This window comes from Colossoma macropomum, unplaced genomic scaffold, assembly GCF_904425465.1.
Source record: "Colossoma macropomum unplaced genomic scaffold, Colossoma_macropomum, whole genome shotgun sequence".
Classification (NCBI taxonomy): Eukaryota; Metazoa; Chordata; class Actinopteri; order Characiformes; family Serrasalmidae; genus Colossoma; species Colossoma macropomum.
The window spans coordinates 11,664,697-11,687,415 of record NW_023494809.1 but is presented as its reverse complement, the minus strand read 5'-3'; the positions used below and the strand labels follow the sequence as shown (position 1 = coordinate 11,687,415).

Below are 22,719 nucleotides of genomic sequence, written 5' to 3'. Positions count from 1 at the left end.
ACTACCATTAGCAAACTGCCTCTAAAGACTATATTTAGAACTACTCTCAAGCTCCAGTGCTTCAGATTATTTAATGTGGGTTTTTAATCGCCGCATGATCTCCTCTGCTTTGCTTTCTGTTAAACAATTCGTAACTTGCTCCATCGGCAACAACAGAAGCACTGACCTGTTTTACTATGGTATTAAAGAAAGCTATGTGTCTCATGTTCTATCACCCTTGGGGCAATCAGACCGCAACTGTGTGTGCTGAAAATACCCCACGCTTGTTCACGGCGGGCTATAATAACAAAATCAGTGCAGGTCTGGTCTCACGAGGCCTATGAGAAGCTGAAAGGGTGCTTTGATTGCACCAACTCAGACTATTTTATGTGAGGGTAATAATGTAGATGGTATATTCGAGTAGGAAGTTATATATTTCTGTGTATATGCTACGATTCCTAGTAAAACTGCAAAGTGTTTCTCTAATAATAGGCCATGGGTGACGAGAGATGTTCAGATTGCTATCAATAGGAAAAAGGCAGTGTTTGCCAGCAGGAATAAAGGGAGGATTAAAGCTGCACAGAAGGATCTGAAAAGGGCTATCAGGAAGGAAAAGGGGGATTATAAACAGAAAGTAGAGGAGGAAACTATAAGACAGTCATAGCAGAGCAGTGCAGCAGAGGCTAAAACTCATCACCGGCTGTGGAGGCACCAGCATGGACCTACAGAGGGGGCAATTACTCCAAAATAAGGCCAATGAGTTCTCTGCCAGGTTTGATGAGCAGGACATTTCGACAGAGCATGCACAGGCTTCCCTGTCTCCATCTCAGAGAAAGCTTGATAGTTCAACGTTCTCCTGCCATTATCACTGCTGGCCAGTGGTCAGCATGACTTTAGGGAGATTTCAAAGAAGGAGGGCAGCATGTCCTGATGACATACACACTTTATAAACCTGTGCTGATAGTGTTAAGAGGTTCATTACATTTTTTCTTCTCATCTGTGTCTAAACTATCAAAGATGTCCGTAAAAAAAAAGTATGTCTATAATCTGAATGTCTTAAGAAGCCCGCCCACGAGATGTTTTTCCAGCAGCTGCAACCTCAACCTTGTCCTCGTCTGGCAGGTAAAAGGCTTTTTTATTATATTTTCAATACATAGTGGTCTGCTATCTATGAGTGTTTGCCAGTTTTCAGACATTACTGTTAAGCATAGCATATTTATGAGCCTACATTGCTACAGTGCTTGTTAACTAGCAATAAAAGGACATAAATTCTACACTTTTCTTGTATCATTTCCCCCTTGAAGTCAACTTACGATGTTTGTGTGGCTTTATGCACCAAAAGAGTTGTATTTAATTTCTTCATGGACAGCAATTCTAGGACTTCAGGGGTCTGCATTTTAAGTCAAAGAGCTTTGTTATTATCTCACAATATCTCCAAATAAAGAGGAAAATTTATTAAGCATCAACCACTGATATACAAGTATATGCAGAAGTTTGAATAGTCAAATCACGTTTTGTTGATTTTCTAAGTGAAAATAAGTTAACACATCCCAAATTCTAGTACACAATTTCCATTTGTTAGAAACAGATAACTTGTACTCCGACTCACTGGCCATTTTATTAGAAACACCAGCCTTGTACTTCCACTCACTGGCCACTTTATTTGAAACACCTACCATGTACTTCCACTCACAGGCCACTTTATTGGAAACATCCCCCTCATACTTCTACTTACTGGCCACTTTATTGGAAACACCTACCTCATACTTCCACTCACTGGCCACTTTAGTGGAAATATCTCCCTCATACTTTTACTTACTGGCCACTTATTGGAAACACTGTTGTCATACTTCCATTCACTGACCACTTTATTAGAAACACCTCCCTCATACTTCCACTCACTGGCCAATTTATTATAAACACCCATCACCCAAAAATATCCAGACAAGAGTGAATCTTGGTCAGAAACTTGCATGGTGGGGCTACAAATGAGGGGTTTCTAATAAAGGTCAGTAAGAGCATAACCTTGACTTTGCGTATTATGGAATGTGTTGAAATAGTAGAGCCTCCAGCTATGCGAGTTTATCCATTCCAGGATCTTTCAGTTTGCTTATAGAAAGTTGGTGTTGATCATGCACTGTTAGACAGCATCTGTATGATTTGAAGAGCTAGTTCTGTTCGAATGGCATTTTCTGCTTCAAGCCTGTTAATACTATTCACCTCCTGGCACTAAAATTGATGAAGCATAATCTCCACAGTTCTACTACACCTTGGGCTGAGGATTATCTTATCCCCATACTAGTATATTAGACTTTACAATAGGGTTTCCGATGGTATTCTTACACAGCATGCTCCAGCGTACAGCTTTATCTGCTCTTCTGAGTATTTTGAGCATTGAGTATACAGCTGACTGTAGTGCTATATACTGAAGGGCAAGGACCAGAGGAGCTGAAGTGGAGTGATTTGTCAGCTGGTGGTGGATAATCACCTGAATCTTAACAGAGGTGGAACCAAAGAGTTAGTCACAGACTTGGAGAACAGAAAGATGCAGCTAGAGAAGTTATTATTTAAAGGTCGCCGAGGTTCAGACTGTTTCCTTTCACAAATATAAGGGTGTTCTTACTGATATAGGCATGAACTGGAGCGAGAATACAAAGGCTGTACTTAAAAAAGCTCAATGCAGGTTGCCTTTCCTTAAGAAATGTATGTCTTCACAGCTTCGCAAGAAACTTTACATTGATGTTTTCTACTGAAGCGTCTTCGTCAGTGTCTTATTCTGGACAGGGTTGATGCTATTCTACTCTTGGACACTGTATACTGTGTTTAAGCTGTACAAATTGTTAAGGAAGTGATATTTGGGGTTTGCATATCTCCAAAATAAGGCCATGACATGGATGCACAATCAGCAATCGGCAATTTATTAGTATTTTCGCCAATCTGTGTTATTGTGATGTAAATGATGAGTGAAAATGTATATATATATATATATGTGTGTACAGGGTGTCCCAAAAAAACTGACATCGTTTCGTAGTCTAATAACATAGCCAATTCTCCCTCAAATGATGAGGACCCCCACAGGACCACAGAGCAGGTATTATTTGTGTGGTGAATCATTCTCAGCACGGCAGTAACACTGATGTGGTGATGGTGTGTTAATGTGAGTTGTGCTGGTACAAGTGGATCAGACACAGCAGTGCTGCTGGAGTTTTTAAACCACTCACTGTCCACTCTATTAGACACTCCTACCTTGTTGGTCCACCTTGTAGATGTACAGTTGTGTTGGTCATCCTCTGGATATTTTCGGTTGGTCAACTATTCTATAATCCAGCAGTGACACTGAGGTGTTTAAAAACTCCAGCAGCACTGCTGTGTCTGATCCACTCAGACCAGCGCAACATACACTAACACACCACCACCATGTTGTGTACTTAGTTAAGCAGCCAGTGTGTGTGCGTTTGGTGAGTGTGCAAATACAGCGGGATATTGAGTCATTCACCCCCAAAAACCTAAAGAGTGCCTAGCTGGAGAAAAGCTGTGGTAGTGAAACTGCACAGAAGAGTCTGAAAACTTTTGCTATTGTGAAACTGCATATAACAGTAGGGATTCTAAGCTGCAGGGTCGCTACAGCAACCAAAAAAACTGAAAAGTTCTTTTCCTGTCACAGGGCTGCCAGATTTGTGCTTTTCCCAACAAATACAGCCGGTTTAAAAGTGAAGTGGGGGTGGATTTTATATAGTTGCGGGGTGCATTTTCTAAATGTGGCTGTGGAAAAAGATCTGAATTGTCTCATGAAAATATATTGATCACTGTGTTAAATAGCTGGCAACTCAAGGACACACAGGCACAAAGAGTCAGAAGAGCAACGGAGGAGTGCGGTGTGATCAGAGGCGCTGAATACATTATTCAAAAAACAGATTTCTGTAAGGCGACACTACCAACAATTAATAAATGAGCAAGTGATTTGAGTTGATATAAGGCTTGTCAGGTGTGGAGATTATTTTAATATGTTTTTAATAAATGTGTTTTTTTAAACTGTGTTTCAGACGTTTACTTTTGCACTTCTGAGTGAAGGAAAATCTACAGATATCCTTTAAAATCAGCCACTTTGTTCAGTAAAGATATAATTCTTTAAAGAGCAGGAAATTCTTACTTGTAATTGGGTGATGGAATTTGCGTTTTTATAATTTTTGGGGGGGATTTTCATTTTTATTGATTTTTGCGGCTTATTTCAGAGTATTTTGCTGCGTAACACTTGCGACTCCTTGTCTGTAAATATCTTGTGCTTTAGTGCTGCTCTGTACACGGTCTATGTGAAATCTCTGACTTATTGGCATTAGCACTGCAATCAAAAGCAACATGCAAAGGTTAATTAAAAATATTTTCACTCAACAGCAACACTATCAATGAACATTATGAGCAGATCACACTCTTCCACACTTTTCCAGTGCCAGAGTGAAAATGGTACAACTTACCCAATGGGTTTCCATGCAAGGTTAACTGTAACAGACCGAGGGGCTGGTATGCTAAATATTACAAGTCGTATTCAAATGTTTGGGCGCTCTTGGTTTTGTTGATTTTCTAGGAGAAACTAAGTTTCGGAACAGAACATACTTCTTCACTTTTTAACGCATGCTTACTTTTTGTTGAATTTAACATATTAGGAAAAATTAAACAAACTATAGCACATTTTATACATAATATACACAAATGTATTGGTACACATTATTGAGTTCAGGTGTTTTAGCCACAATCATTGTTAACAGGTGGATAAAATTAAGCACATAGCCTTGCAGTCTCAATAGACAAACACTGGCAGTAGAAAGGGTCGAACTAATAAGCTCAGTGACTTTAAACATGGCACTGTCATAGGATGCCACCTCTGCCACAAGTCAGTTAGTGAACTGTCTGTCCCGTTAGATCTGCCCCGGACAACTGTAAGTGCTATTATTGTGAAATAGAAGTATCTCGGAGCAACAGCAGCTTAGCCACAAAGCACAAACTCACAGAGCGGGGGCCGCAGAGTGCTTAAGCTCACAGTGCCTATCTTCTGTTGAATCACTCATTAAAGAGTTCCAAATTGTCTTCACAAAATGGGTTTCCATAGCTGAGCAGCTACACACAAGCCTTAAATCAAAATGCACAATGCCAAGCGTCGGATGGAGTGGTGTAAAGCATGACGCCGCTGGACTCTGGAGCAGTAGAAACGCATTCTGTGGAGAGAAAATCACGCCTCTCTATCTGGCAGTCTGAAGGACGAGTTTGGCGAATGCCAGGAGAACGTTACCTGCCTGACTGCATTGTGCCAACTGTAAAGTTTGGAGGAGGAGGGATATGCTATGGGGTTGTTTTTCAGGCTTGGCCTAGGTCTCTTAGTTCCAGTAAAGGGAAATCTTGATGCTTCAGTGTACTAAGAGATTTTGGACAACTGTATGCTTTCAACTTTGTGAGAACAGTTTGGGGAGGCCCTTTTCTGTTCCAGCATTACTGAGTCCCAGTGCACATAGCAAGGTCCATAAAGGCATGGCTGGGTGAGCTTGGTGTGGAAGAACTTGAATGGCCTGCACAGAGCCCTGACCTCAACCCCATCAAACAACTTGAACTAGAAAGGAAATTGTGAGCCAGGCCCTCTCATCCAACATCACTGTCTGACCTCACAAATGCTCTTCTGAATGAATGGGTAAAAGGTCCCACAGACACTCTCCAAAATCTTGTAGAAAGCTTCCTAGAACACTGAAAGCTGTTATAGCTGCAAAGGGGGACTAACTCTATATTAATGCCTATGGATTTAGAATGGGATAAAAGCTCATGTAGGTGTAATGTCTAGGTGTCCCATACTTTTGTCCATATTGTGTATGTTATGTTTTTATTTTTTCTGGTATATGAAAGTCAGCGATTAAATAGAAATTGAGCACTACATTAGGAGAAAATTGCCATATTTGAGTTTTTTAACTTATTTTCACTTAGAAAATCAATAAAATGTCATTTGACCAGGAGTGTTCAAACTTTTGTATTCAATTTTCTTCAGATATCATCATATTTTGCTCATCAAGTTTATATTTTGTCTTTATTTGTGCTCGATATAAAGTGCTGCTCACCGCTCCAGTCTTAGTGCTGTCCATGTTGCAGTCAGGGATGATTTTAGACAGAGTCACGATCCAGTTGTTGATTTTGTCTCGTCGTCGCCTCTCCACTGCAGTGGACATTGTAAGAACATAAGAGCAAAGCATGAGGGTTTAAGCTCAATGTTTAAATGTAGAGTCAAAGACATGACAAATGGCAAAGAATTCAAAGTCAATCCACTCCGCCCTCTAGTGGCAGACTGAAGGCTTTACAGTCAGAGACTTCAAAAGGCATTTTTCAGCCTTGATGTTTATGGAATGAACACATATTTGGTGTGACCTCATTGCTCAGATGTTGTGAGTATGAAATAAAAATGTGTCACAAGTGTGGCATCAAAACAACATCAGAACACACTGACTTGCCTTCGTTGTGCTGCGCCCTCCTCCTTTCATCTCTCGGGGTCCGCGGGCCCTCCATCTTTCTGCAAGAAAAGAGGGGATAGGAAAAGTCAGCCATTCTTTATTGTGACCTTTCATTACACAGCGATGTGTTTATATCACAAGAGCAGAACATGGAGAACGGCGCTGAGCTATTCACCCCTATTCACAGAGGCATTAAAACCGCACAGGTTTGGGTCTGATCCGCGGCTTTAGAAAAGCCTGCAATCCGCTCCGGATCACTGGGGTGTTTATTTTAAAGGAGCGGCTGATCTGAGGGGTTTATGAAGCCACTCTCCGGACCATCAGGAGGCTCCATCCGTATGCAGCCCTTCCACGCGGCCCAGGCGCCGCCAGACAAGGCTCAAGACAAGGCTCAAGTTCTGAACTGGCAGATCTCTCTCTCAGCGTCTCTGTGGAGTCCCTTCTGTGAAACTTGCCAGTGACGTGATCATTTATGTATTTCTATCACATTATGTTTTATTGATGCTGTAGTTCACTTCTGTTCAAAGGTCTGGAATCAATGCTGTCAATAATATACAGTCAATACAGCAGCAGATAAATGTATAAAATGAATCTAATATGTTAGTATTTTACAACTATAGGTCACAAATACTTCATAGAAATTTGTAAGAAAGAAATGTAGATAATGAACTTAATGAGCTCAATTTTGTTAGAACGTCATTCAAGATACTAATTTTAATGATATGCAGAATGAGCTTTTAATAAAATTGAAATTCAGAATTAACATCTTATAAAATTAATATTTTGAATAAAGTTATAATAAAATTCATTCATCAGAATGAAGTTATAATAAACATAATATCGAATATGAATTTCAAATAAATTGTATACATATTATATGCAATTTAATAATGTCCCTAAATATCTACATAATGTAACAAATAATAACAGAAAAACAATACTTTGATGGGGTCTAAGACATATTAATATGTTAATTTATAATATAATAATAATAATATATTTTATGACAACTGATTCCAAACTTTTTGAGTGATAATTTTGTATTATATTTTGCATAATTTTCTATTCCTTAGAAACATTCACAACATTATGTTATGTGTATTTTATACATATTTTACAGAGCCTTGCTGGTGACATCGTGTATAAATAAAAAGAATGTATATACAGTGGTGTGAAAAAGTGTTTGCCCCCTTCCTGATTTCTTATTCTTTTGCATGTTTGTCACACTTAAATGTTTCAGATCACTAAACAAATTTAAATATTAGACAAAGATAACACAAGCAAACACAAAATGCAGTTTATAAATGAAGGTCTTTATTATTAAGGGAAAAGGAAATACAAACCTACAGGGCCCTGTGTGAACAAGTGATTGACCGCCCCCTTTAAAACATAAATTAACTGTGGTTTATCACATCTTTGGAAAGGTGTTCAATTTCCCTAGCCACACCCAGGCCTGATTACTGCCACACCTGTTCTCAATAAAGACATCACTTACATAGGACCTGCCTGACAAAGTGAAGTAGACCAAAAGATCCTCAAAAGCTAGATATCATGCTGCAATCCACAGAAATTCAGGAACAAACGAGAAACGAAGTAATTGAGATCTATCAGTCTGGAAAAGGTTATAAAGCCATTTCTAAAGCTCTGGGACTCCAGCGAACCACAGTGAGAGCCATTATCCACAAAGGGGCGAAAACATGGAACAGTGGTGAACCTTCCCAGGAGTGGCCAGCCGACCAAAATTACCCCAAGAGCACAGCGACGACTCATCCAAGAGGTCACAAAAGACCCCACAACAACATCCAAAGAACTGCAGGCCTCACTTGCCTCAGTTAAGGTCAGTGTTCATGACTCCACCATAAGAAATAGACTGGGCAAAAATGGCCTGCATGGCAGAGTTCCAAGACGAAAACCACTGCTGAGCAAAAAGAACATAAAGGCTCGTCTCAGTGTTGCCAGAAAACATCTTGATGATCCCCAAGACTTTTGGGAGAATACTCTGTGGACTGAAGAGACAAAAGTTGAACTTTTTGGAAGGTGTAGTGTCCCATTACATCTGGCGTAGAAGTAACACAGCATTTCAGAAAAGGAACATCATACCAACAGTAAAATATGGTGGTGGTAGTGTGATGGTCTGGGGCTGTTTTGCTGCTTCAGGACCTGGAAGACTTGCTGTGGTAAATGGAACCATGAATTCTGCTGTCTACCAAAAAATCCTAAAGGAGAATGTCCGGCCATCTGTTCGTGACCTCAAGCTGAAGTGCACTTGGGTTCTGCAGCCGGACAACAATCCAAAACACACCAGCAAGTCCACCTCTGAATGGCTTAAGAAAAACAAAATTAAGACTTGAGTGGCCTAGTCAAAGTCCTGACCTGAATCCGATTGAGATGCTGTGACATGACCTTAAAAAGGCGGTTCATGCTCGGAAACCCTTCAATGTGGCTGAATTACAACAATTCTGCAAAGATGAGTGGTCAAAATTCCTCCACAGCGCTGTAAAAGACAGTTATCGCAAACGCTTGATTGCAGTTGTTGCTGCTAAGGGTGGCCCAACCAGTTATTAGGTTTAGGGGGCAATCACTTTTTCACACAGGGCCCTGTAGGTTTGGATTTCTTTTTCCCTTAGTAATAAAGACCTTCATTTATAAACTGCATTTCGTGTTTGCTTGTGTTATCTTTGTCTAATGTTTAAATTTGTCTGGTGATCTGAAACATTTAAGTGTGACAAACATGCAAAAGAATAAGAAAACAGGAAGGGGGCAAACACTTTTTCACACCACTGTATATATACCCTGGACACCTTGGACAGGTCGCCAGTCCATCACAGGGTTAAATGTTAAACAACATACTGAATTATCTATTTATAGTTATCTGCATGAGACTTCAAATACGAGGCATTTACAACTTCATTATTGATTTCTACAGCTTTCCCTGTGATTTTAGAATCATCTAGAACGCTGCCCATCATTCTGGATTAAACCAACATTTCTTCTTTTTTTGAAATCTGTAAATTTGTACAGTAGAAGCATCTTAATACAATCATATTATACATCTACCTGCAACATATTTGAAACAAATACTGAAAACTGTGATTCCAAACTTTTGAATTGTGATTTCAAACTTCTGAACACTAGTGTGTGTGTTCATATATATCCGCGTCTTCATTGTGTATTTGGTGAAGATAGCGTACTTTTTAAAGATAGCACATACTGAAAATGACCTGTCCCCCCAGCGCTGGCTGAACTCGTCCTGTTATAAACTGCAGCGCTGTGAGCCAGATGCTGTCTGAGATGAGGCCCAGATCTGCTCTAATGGCACGACTCTGCTGGCAGGGCGTCTTCCCCCAGGTCTACTTTAATTAAGCCGCCGCTCTGCCGGCCCCGTGAGGGGAGGACGGAGCCGGGCACGCTGCACTAAAACTACCAGAGGAGAAAAACCTCACTTCTGCTGAGCCCCGGCCAAAGACTTCAATAACGGCTTAGATATTAGAGATGCGCCCTGAAAGCGTTTGTATTTTGAAAAGTAAAGGGCAGGAAAACGGTCTGTCTGCATCCTGTGGCTAGTTATATCAATGATAGAAAAAGTCCAGGCCAGAGATAAACGAAAAACCGCTGAGTCTTAGAAGTCTAGAGTTATTATTGTCATAAATGTATAATTACATTTACAATTAATGACACAGCTATCCATGTAATGCAGTGGGGAATCTTCAGGGCTTTCAAGGCTCTCAAAGAAGACCTAATTAAAACTAAATAAATAAATGCATGTCTGTAAAGTTATCAAATCAGGGTTTTCTTCTCTGTTGTATCTAGACAGACAGCCAAGCAAGCACTCTCATTGGTTAGGACATAACTGGAAACTGACAGTGAAATCAAACACGTTTTGATTTACAACAGACCAATTCCGTGAGAAAAAACATCATTCTAGTCCTTCTGGCAGTAGTAGACATGTCACTGACTGTGAGCTGTAGTCTAACCAGGTTCCAGTTAGTTGTAAGGATTGGAAAACAGCGGCAGCAGCTCTATACTAGGACCCTTTACTGAAAGAGTCACTGTAAAACTGTGACTAGGTAAAATATGTTCATGTTTGTTACAATATATGTTAATGTCTGGCTGGAATTAAACGGCATGGATTTTACCAGATTCAAATGTCAGTGAGCAAAACAAGTTTCTGCAAATCACCAAGCTTGGTGCTAACATACAACTAGAGTCCCACAGTGATGCTAATTTTGCAGTTAGCGTTACTGAAGAGTTGTTTCTTCCTCGTTCTTGACTGAGTTTTAACATTTATGACCCGAACTGGAGGACCAGGTTTGGTTCTGCACTTTGTTCTACTTACAAACACAGACATGGTATGGACTGAAAGTTTAGAATCTGCATTTTCCACATCATTTCTATACTAGTTTGGAAGATTTACGAGTGAGAAATCATTCAGCATATTAATTTGGAGCAATAACTGCAACTTCTAAAGGTTAAAGGGGAATTACGGAGATTTTTATAAATTTATGCATAAATTTTTCCATAATTCAGTTGATGTAGGTCATTCAGAGAGGTTTGATGTGAAACTGTTCACTGTAGAGAAACTTACTGACTCAGATTTCTTTATAGTGGTGGTGATAGGAACCAGGGGTCGTCATGTCTTCAAAATACAACACATATATACAGCACCTACACATGTCTTCTATAATTTCAGATGGGTTGATGATGGTAAAATAGTGAGAAATAAAAAAAAAAATTAGGTTTTCTTTGGGGAATATTTTGTCTTATAAAATCCTGCTTGCACCTCTCCACCATGAGCAGAAAATAAAGGTCTTGGGCATCAGGCAGTGTATTCATAACCATATTTTATAATAACTTTATGAGGGAGCTTTAAGAGGCATTAAACTCTTCAGACGTCTGGTTCCTATCACCACCACTGTGAACAGATCGGACTTATTGCGTTTCTCTAGAACAAAGTATTTCACATCAAACCAATGACTTTGTTTATATCTTTACCATTTAATATGCTGAAATAAAAAAAAAAAATCTGTGCAATTCCCCTTTCACATCAGTATGTATTAACAAATAACTGTATACAGACAGTGGGGAAAACTACAATGTGAAACTGGAGGGCAAATATTGTAATAATGGTACTAAATGTACAAGGAAATTTCACCTAAAAGGCAAATTTTAATATCAAGTGTTCTCCATCTTGGTAAACAGTAGCAGTTGAGAGTAATTATCTCTCAGCACATCAGAGACAGACGAGGCAAATATAAAAAGGATTTTCAGATGAAATGTTCTCTTCAGATGTTAGAGAGTAGGAGGTTGGTGTCTGCGCTAAAGAGCGACAAGCTCAATTGATTTATTGAATGTACGGAGGTGTGAATGTTCTCACCCGTTTAAACCTTCATGCTGCTGTGCGCCATAATCATTCCTGCATGCAAGAGGGGAAACGGGTTTTCAGACATTTTTAGCAAGATTACAATTAACTAATGAGTGTCTGATAACAAATATTAAGTTAAATCAGCTGTTTAGATGTTAAATAAGCATTACACAAATTTCCTGCCACCGTAAATGTAGCTGATCAGCCCAAGGTTTGTTTCTTTACTTTTGCAAAGGCTAACACAGCAAGTGATAGAAGTTTGTGGACACCAATGAGCATTGCACAAAGATTAAATGACATGATGTGCATTTTTCATCCATATACGTGAGAAATTATTTTCATAATAAATTATCAGATAAATGACATACAGTCACGTACACGTTTGAACAACCCCTGTCAAATTAGACTTTTTGTTGATTTTCTGAATTCTAAGTTCTCCTCTACAGAGAAAACACTTTTTCTGCAGATGTTACTGCATAATGCAGAGTTTAACATATGAAATATGCCATAACTTTTTGGAGAGACTACATTTCATGTTTAATTTTTATTCCTGCCCCCCACAAATGTTCAATTTAGCAAATAAACAGTAATTGTGCAAAATAGGTGAAGTAGTGTGTTCTCCGTAGAGTATATGTAGTTTTTTCTACTTAAAAAAATCAACAAAACATGTAATTTGACTGGGGCACACAAACCTTTGCATATAACTGTATATCACATTGCTGTGCAATGATTTCTTCATGTGAACACAGTTTTCAGTGCATCAAAATGAAACTGATTTAGCAAAAAAACTAAAAATGTCATGCGGTGTGACCATCCAACCACGTATGTAGATTAAGTTAATGATCAAAAAGGCTAAATAATCATTTACAATTCTAAATCATTCTTTTTTGTATGTCTGAAACTTGAACCAAACGGGGCAAATGTCTCTCCGCAAAACTTTTGTCTGCAAATTCAGATTTCCCCAAACGTCACACAGCATAACTGACAATAAAGGACTTTTATTCTGTCATGCTTTTAAGAAAGCATCGGCAGTGTATTGCACCATAAAGAAGACCCAAGTGTCCTTCACAGTGCACAACCAAAGTCAGTAGACTTTTTTTGTCAGTAGACACATTTTTGAGTGTGTGTTTCGGCTACTTCAGTTTGCTGAGTCAGGTGGGGCAACCTGAGCAAAATCATGAACGTGTTATTATTATATTGTTTATTTATTTGAAAACAATTAATAACCTTGAGGTCAAGAACAAAGGTTTATATGGGTGTCCAAGTACAAAGACTAGTTTTTACATGCATTTAGTCATTAATAACTAAAAATATGTTTATTAATGTTTAGTTGCACCACATTTTCCGAGTTGTTCAGTAATCTCTAAGACTTGCTTAAGTGGTTTCTGACACTGTACAACATCTAGTAGCACTGGAAAAAGTACATCTAAAAACAACTGCAGCCACTTTGAAGTATAAATTTTGTCTGTATACATTTGAAACGTGTCTTGACTGACGAGTCTAAACTGGCTAAATGTGATTTTTCACCAAACGTTTCCTTTAAGATTAAAGAAAAACATCTGCTAAAATGCTACGATGATATTCTAACAGGACAGCCTGTTTGGGTGAAGTATCCTTTTCATGAAATCCTCATTCTCGGAGTAAATTCAGCACAAACAGTATGAATAATTTAGACAGACATGAATAATTTTGTTTTGCATCTGCCGGTGGCGTTTAAGTATTTATTCTTCCATTAAACAAGCTGTAACTGAAAGAGTAGACAAACCAGTTGAAAAGCCACAGACTTGGACAAGAAACAAAGCACTGTTGGAATAAGAGTTCAGTATTTTTTCAGTACTACAATGAAGTAAACATTAGTATATATCGTCGCTGTCGTGCAAAAGCCTTGTATCCATTTTGGTTGTTTACTTTTTTGCATAATTTGAAAACTCCAGTTACCCTTTGTATTGTGTACAAATTTTATGGTCAATAGACCAACAGACATAGTCCAAAATTACTTCCATCACAAGTTAAGAATGTTCTTTCCTTCTCCTGCGAAGTCACCATTTTGGAGATTAGAGGTTTTGCTACAACAGCGACGATATAAATCATACTTTTTACAAAATAAGGTATAATCCATTTATATTTGTTAGAAACACAGCAGGTTTCTCATCTAGTAATTGGTGTTCCGTCTCTTTTCAGTGATTCAGATCAATTGACCATTTGCAAAAGTCCCACCTCTCTTAATTACTGTTGCTAATTCTGACTAACTTTGAGCTCAAGCTACCTGGTAGCATCTGGATCACTTGTGCTAACAGAATAAGTTAAGCAGCACAAAGGAAATTGAAAACCATATGGAGGACCACGTTTGAAACATTTTCTTATTCAACAAGGACACACAGGGTCACTGACGTAAAGCACTGCTCACATTAATCACCAAAAATTTATTGTGCTAGTAGCGCCCCCTTGCGGAGAATCCTTAGGCTGCTTACTTGCAAAACCAGATCTAAATTCCTTAGCAAAGCCGACACGATTCAGTAACCGCTATGAAGTATTCAGTAACTACACTCAAAAGTACACTACAAAGATCATTTTTCAAGGGTTCTTTAGTGAAGAAAATGGTTCTATATATAATCATGAACACTCAAAGAACGCTATGCATGATTAAAGGGTTCTTTGCATCGTGAAATGGTTCTGGATGGAAAATGTGCTGTAGCTCTATAAAAAGGGTTCTGCTATTGTTACAATAGCAGTACAGTAACCCCAATAAAGCTAACCTTAGAGTCAGTGTAAGTCTGCCTATTAATAGTGTCAACACTGAGCTGGGAGTTTGATCTTCCATTGAGTTTAATCCAACACTTTCTCAGCTTCAGGAATCAAACAAAAACAGCTCCACATTCCAGATGATCATGATAGCACGAGTCAGGTATTATATTCCTCAGTAACACCTTTCCACCACTGGTTAACCCAATGATTCTGACGAATTTACTGCCACCACCGTTCTCACTGCAGCTTTGTTCTGATGAGTATGTTCGTGTGACATAGGAAGGAACATTCAGAGACTTTTCTGACTGGCTGAGAGACGTATCAATCAATTTTGCAATTGGCTCAAGTCTGACCAAACTTCTCCTTTAAAATCAACTGTTGCAATCAAAGACACACATGATGATAATTTATTTTCAGCACTTCTGCTTTTTGTGCTGTGAAGAATTAACTGCAAATCAAGCCTACCAATCACAGCTCATTCAGATCACATGACCCAGCCAGCATGATCTATGGTCGCACCACATGACACATATGTTGTGTACTTATGTTAACTTATGTTACCATGCAACGTATGAAAACACATTGGTGAAACCTTGGCGTGATGTGATTAAAGACTGGTGTTTTTCCTAAAGTACTTGTTTGCTTGGATCACATGAATGCCTGATTGTTGTTCCACAAAAGCAGGATTTCTCAGTTAAACGTCTAGCTTATCCATTAACATCAATGTACACTGTTAATGAACGCATCACTTTTGAACCCCTCAGAAACAGCTGTGTGATACTGCAGCTATTCTCTTTAGCACCCCCTTAGGGCTGGTACTCACACTGCGTACGGATGAGTGCGTGGAGCTATGGAGCGTGGAGCGCCTGGCTGCAGAACATCAGGGGTGGTCATCATCACGTAAAACTGGCCTGAGAGAGAGAGAGACAGAGAGATCATTAGCCCAAAAGGGAAGATTGCAGTGAAGCAACTGTTAGGCCTAGAAAACAGATCTAAATCCCTCAGCAAAGCAGAGAAAATTCTTTCAGATCTTAAGCACCCACTTTGCAGGTTTCCCTTCCCAGCCTTTCACAATGCTAGCCTGGTGGGTGTAAGCCTTTGTTACTTGTTAGCAACATTAGCTTCATTGCTCCAGTGCAAAACTAAAGAAGCAAATTTGACACCAAACATGTCTTGGCTGACTACACTTGGAGGAAGGGGAAAACAGTGTAATATTTTGGCTGCATTATTCCTTTAAGTTCCCATGTCCTTTGTATTTTTGTTTATTCCCTGAGGTCCACTTATAAAAATGACCATTTTCCAAACTCTCTTTATCTCTTACCCTGCATTCACACCGGCAATGACTTTTCACCTCGTCACCCAAATCGCTGATTGCTCATCGCCTGTGGGCATTTCTGAGCTCAAACTGACCTTTATTTGCCATAGTTTCACTCATGCCAGGCAAAAAACAGATGCGTTCCCGCTAAAAATAAAAATCCTGGTGAGAAACTGTGCGTGCCAGAGGTGTGAACAAGTCACTAAGTTGCAAGTAACAAGTATGTCTCAAGTCTTCACGGTCAAGTCCCGAATCAAGTCCCAAGTCAAGGTAGTCGAGTCTCGATTCAAGTCCCAAGTCAGTACAGGCAAGTCTCAAGTCGAGTCCCAAGTCAATGATCCTTCAGCTAATTTAAGGCCATAACACTGAATAATGGTAACAGTACTATAAACCTTTAATGACAGCATGTTAGCAGCGTATGGCTGTGCACTAATTTTTTAGAATTTTTCTTTTTTACCCTTCCAACTAAAATACAAAATCCATGGTACAAATATAACCATGACAGACATACTGGCAACACAAAGAGTAGTGCAACTACATATGAAAAGAATTTTAAAAGTACTACTGAGCTTAATAAAAAAAAAAACACAACTTTATATTTGCAGACAATTTTTGATGATTTTTGGGAACGTTGGGTGCGCAGGATTAAAATAAAACCTAGTTCAGCACTAAAACTAGTTCAGCCAACTAGAAACAACCGCTAGTTTGAATCAAATTTAGATGACAACAGAAACCAAAACACCAGCTTCTTATTTGAATTTTCCGTTAAATGGTGCAGTAGATACCTTCCGGCGCCTAACTGCCACACCATTTAAAGTAGAACAACAAATTCCAATATGAAGCTGTCAAAACCCTCATCAACTTCAGCCTTGTGGTGAAAGTTCGGGTTGTTTTATCTACAGAGGCTGTTAAAATTGGTCAAACAGAGAGAGCTGTGTTTCTTTTGTTTTGCTATCATGATGAAAATGGTCAGTTCACCTGGTATGTTTCTCCAGTAAGACTGGAGTTTAAGTGCTGAGCGAGTGTGCATTGATAATGTCGATGCTTCACTTATTTCCAGCTTATGGAGGTGAACTTGAGCTCTAACGCTTCGCTTGTCTTCCCCAAATAAAATAAACAGAGTATAAGCACAGTAACAGACAGTGACGACGGTGCTGTTTACACGGCAGGAAACAAATTCACTCACATGAAAAGTCTTCCACTTTGAGTCTCCAAATCCAAAGCAGAGTCCCAATCATTGGTGTTGAAGCCAAAGTCGAGGCCCAAGTCTTACCCAATTTTCTCGAGTCGAGGCTAAAGTCATCAAATTCGTGTGTCTTGACTTGAGTCCAAGTCATATGACTCGAGTTCACACCTCTGGTGTGTGCTTACTGTTAGTTAATCTCTGTGTCTGCACAGTCAGTATGTGAGAAAACAGTATTTGGTCTTTGTAATTACTGTCTATCTGCGGCAAAAGCACCGCTGCCATTATTCCATCTCTTATAGGAACAATTATCCACTTCTAACCAGAAAAGGAGCGACTGTTTCACAGTGGCGGAGATAAAGCGCGCACAATGCTGCTCAATGTTCAATTCCTATTGGTAATCGCCACATCACTCCGTTCCTTATTTGCATAAAGTTAAACTCTGCTCAACTTTGACGCGCTGCCGACTCCGCCCACTACGTCACCAATGTTTAACTGCCCCCTGCCAGCTCTCATTGAAAAGGAATGACCTCTGGCTGCCTTGTCGCATCACAACCCTGCTAGTGTGAACACAGGGTTAGAAATATATAACTTGAAGTATAACTTCAACATGAATGGCCCTTCTGAAATGCCCCTGTGGATTCAATACTAGATTAAAACACCCACAGAAACACTCATCTGGACTGAGATTGGTCAAGGTGCTTGCACTACATACATATAAAATGGTGATGGGTTAGAGGGCTTGCAGACTCAGGGGTTAAAGGGGAATCACCTTTTTTTTAATTTCTACATAATTTAATACCTGAGATTCTTTTGTTTTCAAAAACTCATCAGTCGTTGAGACGTAAACAAAGTCATGCAGAGTTGTTTATTGTGAAATGGTTCACTGTACAGAAACTAACTGACTCTGATTTCTTCACAGTGGTGGTGATGGGAACCAGGGGTCACCATGACTACAACACAAATACAGGCATTTTATTTACTATCCAAAACCACCAGTGAACAAACACGTGTCTTCTGAGTTTTTATATGTAACAATGGTAAAACAGTGGTAAATTTCCTTGGGTACTATTTTTCTTTTCTTCCCTTCATTTGTTATAAAGAAATATTAGTAGGCCAAAATTTTATCACGAAACTATGATAAGCCATTATCTCAGACATCAGGCAGCGTATTCAAAACCATTTCATGTAATAACTTTCTGTGAGGGAGCTTTTAGAGGTATTAAACTCTTCAGACATCTGGTTCCTATCACCACCACTGTGAACAATTGTGGCCCGGTAAGTTTCTCTAGAACGAATGAATGACTTATGCAGAAAAAAAAAACAGTGGAATTCCTCTTTAAGTGAGGGGGCAAAACATTCTTTTATCCCATATGATTACATACTTACATGAATACAATTAATGATCTCATCTGATTTGTACAGTCTCTGTCTTGGGATCGTGCACTACACAGTGCTGATGTATTATGTAGTGGCTGTTGTTCGTATCTGTTCAATATTCTGCCAGTATGAATTTCTGTAAAATCATTTCCCCACAGACAAAGTAACTATTACTAACAGCAACACTTTCACTTTCTGAATTCAGAACCAAACAGCCCTGAAGAAAATCTTACCCACAAGCCTGTGACTGCACTGCATTTCCATTTACCAGCATTGTGAAGCTAAACAACCTAAACAACTTTTTTCCTCCCAGCATAACTGGAAAGTTCATCTGATGCTGGCATTTGCTTTAGCGGGCAAAAGGAGAGATGTAATGCTCTGCGCAAGCAGTGGTACTCATTCCTGCATGCAGTAGGCCTGTAAATGACAAACAGACCAAATACCAAACATGTCAAACAAGGCCAGGGGGCAGCAGAAGGGACCCTAAAAAACGACCATTAGAGAAACTTCCTGCTTGGGATGACTGGTTCCCGTTTCCAAAAATGGTAACTAGAAGCCCACAGTATATCCACCGGCGAAAATGAACTGTTAAAGGAGAATATCACAGAATTTTCACAATTTCTGTATAATTACATCACTAAACTCACTAAGAGTGGTTTGGTGTGAAATGCCCTGTTCTAGAGAAATTTACTGAGTCAGGATTGTTCACAGTGGTGGTGATAGGAACCAGATATCTGAATAGTTTAAAGCCTCTAAAAACTACTTCAAAGCTGCTACATGAAATGACTATGAATTCACTGCCTGAGACATTGTTTTTCTAAAGTTCTGAGAAGGTTTTGGCCTTATTTTTAACATATTTTTAAGATCCATTCACGTAGAGCCCTGTTTCCTATCACCACCACTACAAAGAATTCGGAGTCAGTAAGTTTCTCTACAATTATGCTTTTAGTTAATTAAAATTAAACCACTCTGACTTACTTTGTTTGCTGTCAGCAATTGAGTTATGCAGAATTTTTTTTAATTTGTAGAATTCCCCTTTAATCTGGGGCACAATTTCAGTGGTGTGGAAATTTTTCAGTTTCAGTGAAGCAGGAGTTAACAGGATTGCAGACTGCCTTCTGCACTAAACGGTCAGCCAATATACAGTGAGACTTCAATATTATTAATCTAATTACACTTCATTATTATTCCAGTGATTTTTTTTTAGTATTAAGCACTTTTTCCTCAAACTAGTCTTCAGGGAAGCCACATTTTAGCTCTATTCCTCACAATTTACCTACAGCAAGCCATTAACAACACTGAATACCTGGTGCGGGAGCAAAAACGTGGGCCCAGAGAACAGGGAGGAGAAGCACTGGCCTAAAGAATATGATCACCTTCAGAGATTTAACCTGTCTAATGCTCACTGTACCACATATAAAGATTATAATGTAAACACAACAGTGTGTAATTATCAATTACTGGTACAAGACACAACGAAATGTTAAAAATCATTTTAAAGTACCAAAACTTCCATACTGGTGCCTTAGTAGTGGAAAAGTTGCCCTCGTGTGTCTGGTACTGAGAGGGAGGACTGTAGTACTGCAGTGCTGGATGCACTCATCAGTGTCAGATTACAAACAGATATCATCTCATTTACTAGGATGAATTTGTTTGGGACACAGTGTCAGCAGTCAACAGTCAGTGGTCTGTGTGTTTTTATTTATTTTTTTTTTGTGCTCTGACTCACCTCCTGTGTGTGAGAGTGCAGGGTCACTGGGCTGCAGGGACACACCCGTGGCGGCCGCATCACTTACAGCAGCAGGGAGATAAGCGAAGCGTGGTTCACCCCCCATCGCCTCTGCTGCAGGACCACCTTCATTACTAAACGGGCTCTGAATCACAGCCTGCCATTCACACACATACACACATTTTTGTGATTATAGGATTATCAAGTATGAGGGCGTGAGGTCAGATATGTGTCATATACATATTTATATATACACTGATCAGGCATAACATTATGACCACCTCCTTGTTTCTACGCTCATTGTCCATTTTATCAGCTCCACTTACTATATAGGTGCACTTGTAGTTCTACAATTACAGACTGTAGTCCATCTGTCTCTCTGCATACTTTGTAAGCCCCCTTTTACCCTGTTCTTCAGTGGTCAGGACCCCCATGGACCCTCACAGAGCAGGTACTATTTAGGTGGTGGATCATTCTCAGCACTGCAGTAACACTGACGTGGCGATGGTGTGTTAGTGTGTGTTGCGCTGGTCTGAGCAGATCAGACACAAAAGTGCTGCTGGAGTTTTTCAAACTTTGGCACATGACTGTACATATGTCAATATCTATTTGTAATGTAATACTGTGTCCTGTATGTAAAACATATATCTACATCTACATGTAATAATATGTTCTATATGTATTACATATGAGTACCTTTATGTAATAATAATAATAATAATAAGCTCAATGTGTATTATATACAGTGTAATACTAATAAAATTCCATTTATGATGCATTTTCTTAAACCCAAAGTGCTGCAAACCAATAAATAAAGCAATATATAGATATCTAAATATAATTATATATGTACTAAGGCATCTTGATCATAGCACATTCTCAGAGTCTCAGAGGGCAGTTTCTGAACCAGACTCTTCTGACAACACGCAGTATTAAACTAATCTGCTGCTTGATCAGCACTTTTCCTCGGGGATGCTTTGCTAATAAAGGGACTGAGCATCTGGACATTTTTCCACACTTAAAACCACCACAAAGGAGACAAGCCTCGCTTTTACTGAGCCTCGGCCAAAGAAGCTCAAGACTTCAATAACAGCTTGGATATTAAAGATGCAGCCAGAATGCGTTTGTATGTTGATAAGTAAAGGGCAGGAAAATGGCCCGTGTCCTGTGGCCAAAAAAATATGATAAGATAGTCTAGAGACTAATGTCCACACATTAACCCTTAGAAGTCATTACTGTCATTTTGCTATACTAAATGCTAAGTTAGACGTAACACATAAGTAGTTCCAGAATTAATTACATTCATATTCTATATCAGCAGGTTTTGAGCTTGCTGTTCTGACTTTTTCTGTTTCTTACAATGTAAAATAATGACAAGAAGAAAAAGAGAATGTATGAGGCTTGTAAGGTTGGAACATGTATTTCTGGCTTTATCAGCCGTTTGATTAAAACTTAATTCACTAAACCTGTCAATTCATGAGCTTACGAGTTTACAAACCGCATGCAGAATCAGTTGGTATTGTACCTGCTGGGCTCCACTGAAAGCTGCAGTAGAGACCACGCCCACTGCCCCACCCCCTGCCTCTCCGCCCACCAGGGGCCGATCAGTCACCTGGACAACTCGGTACGTCAGCTGAGGGAAACAGAAGGACACTTTCAGCACCTCGTGTCAAAAAGAGTACAGGCAAACTTTTAGCATGTTTGCTAATTAAAGCCCACAGAATTCCAATGGCTTCAAACTGACATATTTTTAAAGGAAAATACTACAAACACAACATCAAATGTTGAAACTGAGAAATTTTATAGTTTTTTGAAAAATATACGCCCATTTTGAATTTGATGCCAACAACACATTCCAAAAAAGTTGGGACAGGGTCATGTTTACCACTGTGTTTCATCACCTCTTCATTTAACAACACTCTGTAAGCGTCTGGGAACTGAGGAGACATTGCTGTAGTTTTGAAAATGAAATGTTTCCCCATTCTTGTTTGATATAGGATTTCAGCTGCTCATCAGTTCGGGGTCTCCTTTGTTGTATTTCTCATTTCATATTCCACCAAATGTTTTCAGGTCTGGACAACAGGCAGGTCAGTTTAGCACCTGGATTCTTTTAATACGGAGCAATGTTGTTGTAATACATGCAGAATGTGGTTTGGCATTGTCTTGCTGAAACAATCAAGGCCTTCCCTGAAAAAGACGTTGTCTGGATGGCAGCATATGTTGACAAAACATGTAAATATTGTTCAGCATTAATGGTGCCTTCACAGATGTGCACGTCACGCATGCCATGTACACTAATGCATTCCTATACCATCATGAATACTGGCTTTTGAACTGTGCACTGATAACAAGCTGAGTGGTCTTTATCCTGGAGGACACAGTGTCCATGATTTCCAAAAAGAAATTCAAATGTTGATTCATCGGACCACAGGGCACTTTTCCACTTCAACTCAGTCCACTTTAAATGAGCTCAGGCCCAGAGAAATTGGTAGCATTCCTGATCCTGTTTGTATACGGTTTCTTCTTTGTGTTTTAGAGCTTTAA

At 39.3% G+C, this 22,719-nt stretch overlaps 1 protein-coding gene across 2 annotated transcripts in view; it reads right to left on the bottom strand.

Annotated features, from left to right (window-relative positions):
• The window catches only part of LOC118799206 (upstream stimulatory factor 2), a 35,313-nt gene that overhangs the window by 5,716 nt on the left and 6,878 nt on the right, over positions 1-22,719 (bottom strand). Inside the window, exons 5-10 of one of the 2 annotated variants that reach the window (XM_036558941.1) lie at positions 21,701-21,808; positions 20,176-20,332; positions 15,392-15,479; positions 11,836-11,874; positions 6,462-6,520; positions 6,075-6,169 (exon numbers count right to left, since the gene is read on the bottom strand). In XM_036558941.1, coding sequence (XP_036414834.1) covers positions 6,075-6,169; positions 6,462-6,520; positions 11,836-11,874; positions 15,392-15,479; positions 20,176-20,332; positions 21,701-21,808 — 546 coding nt within the window. The remainder of the gene's footprint in view (positions 1-6,074; positions 6,170-6,461; positions 6,521-11,835; positions 11,875-15,391; positions 15,480-20,175; positions 20,333-21,700; positions 21,809-22,719) is intronic. The other variant, XM_036558942.1, reaches the window with a different exon arrangement.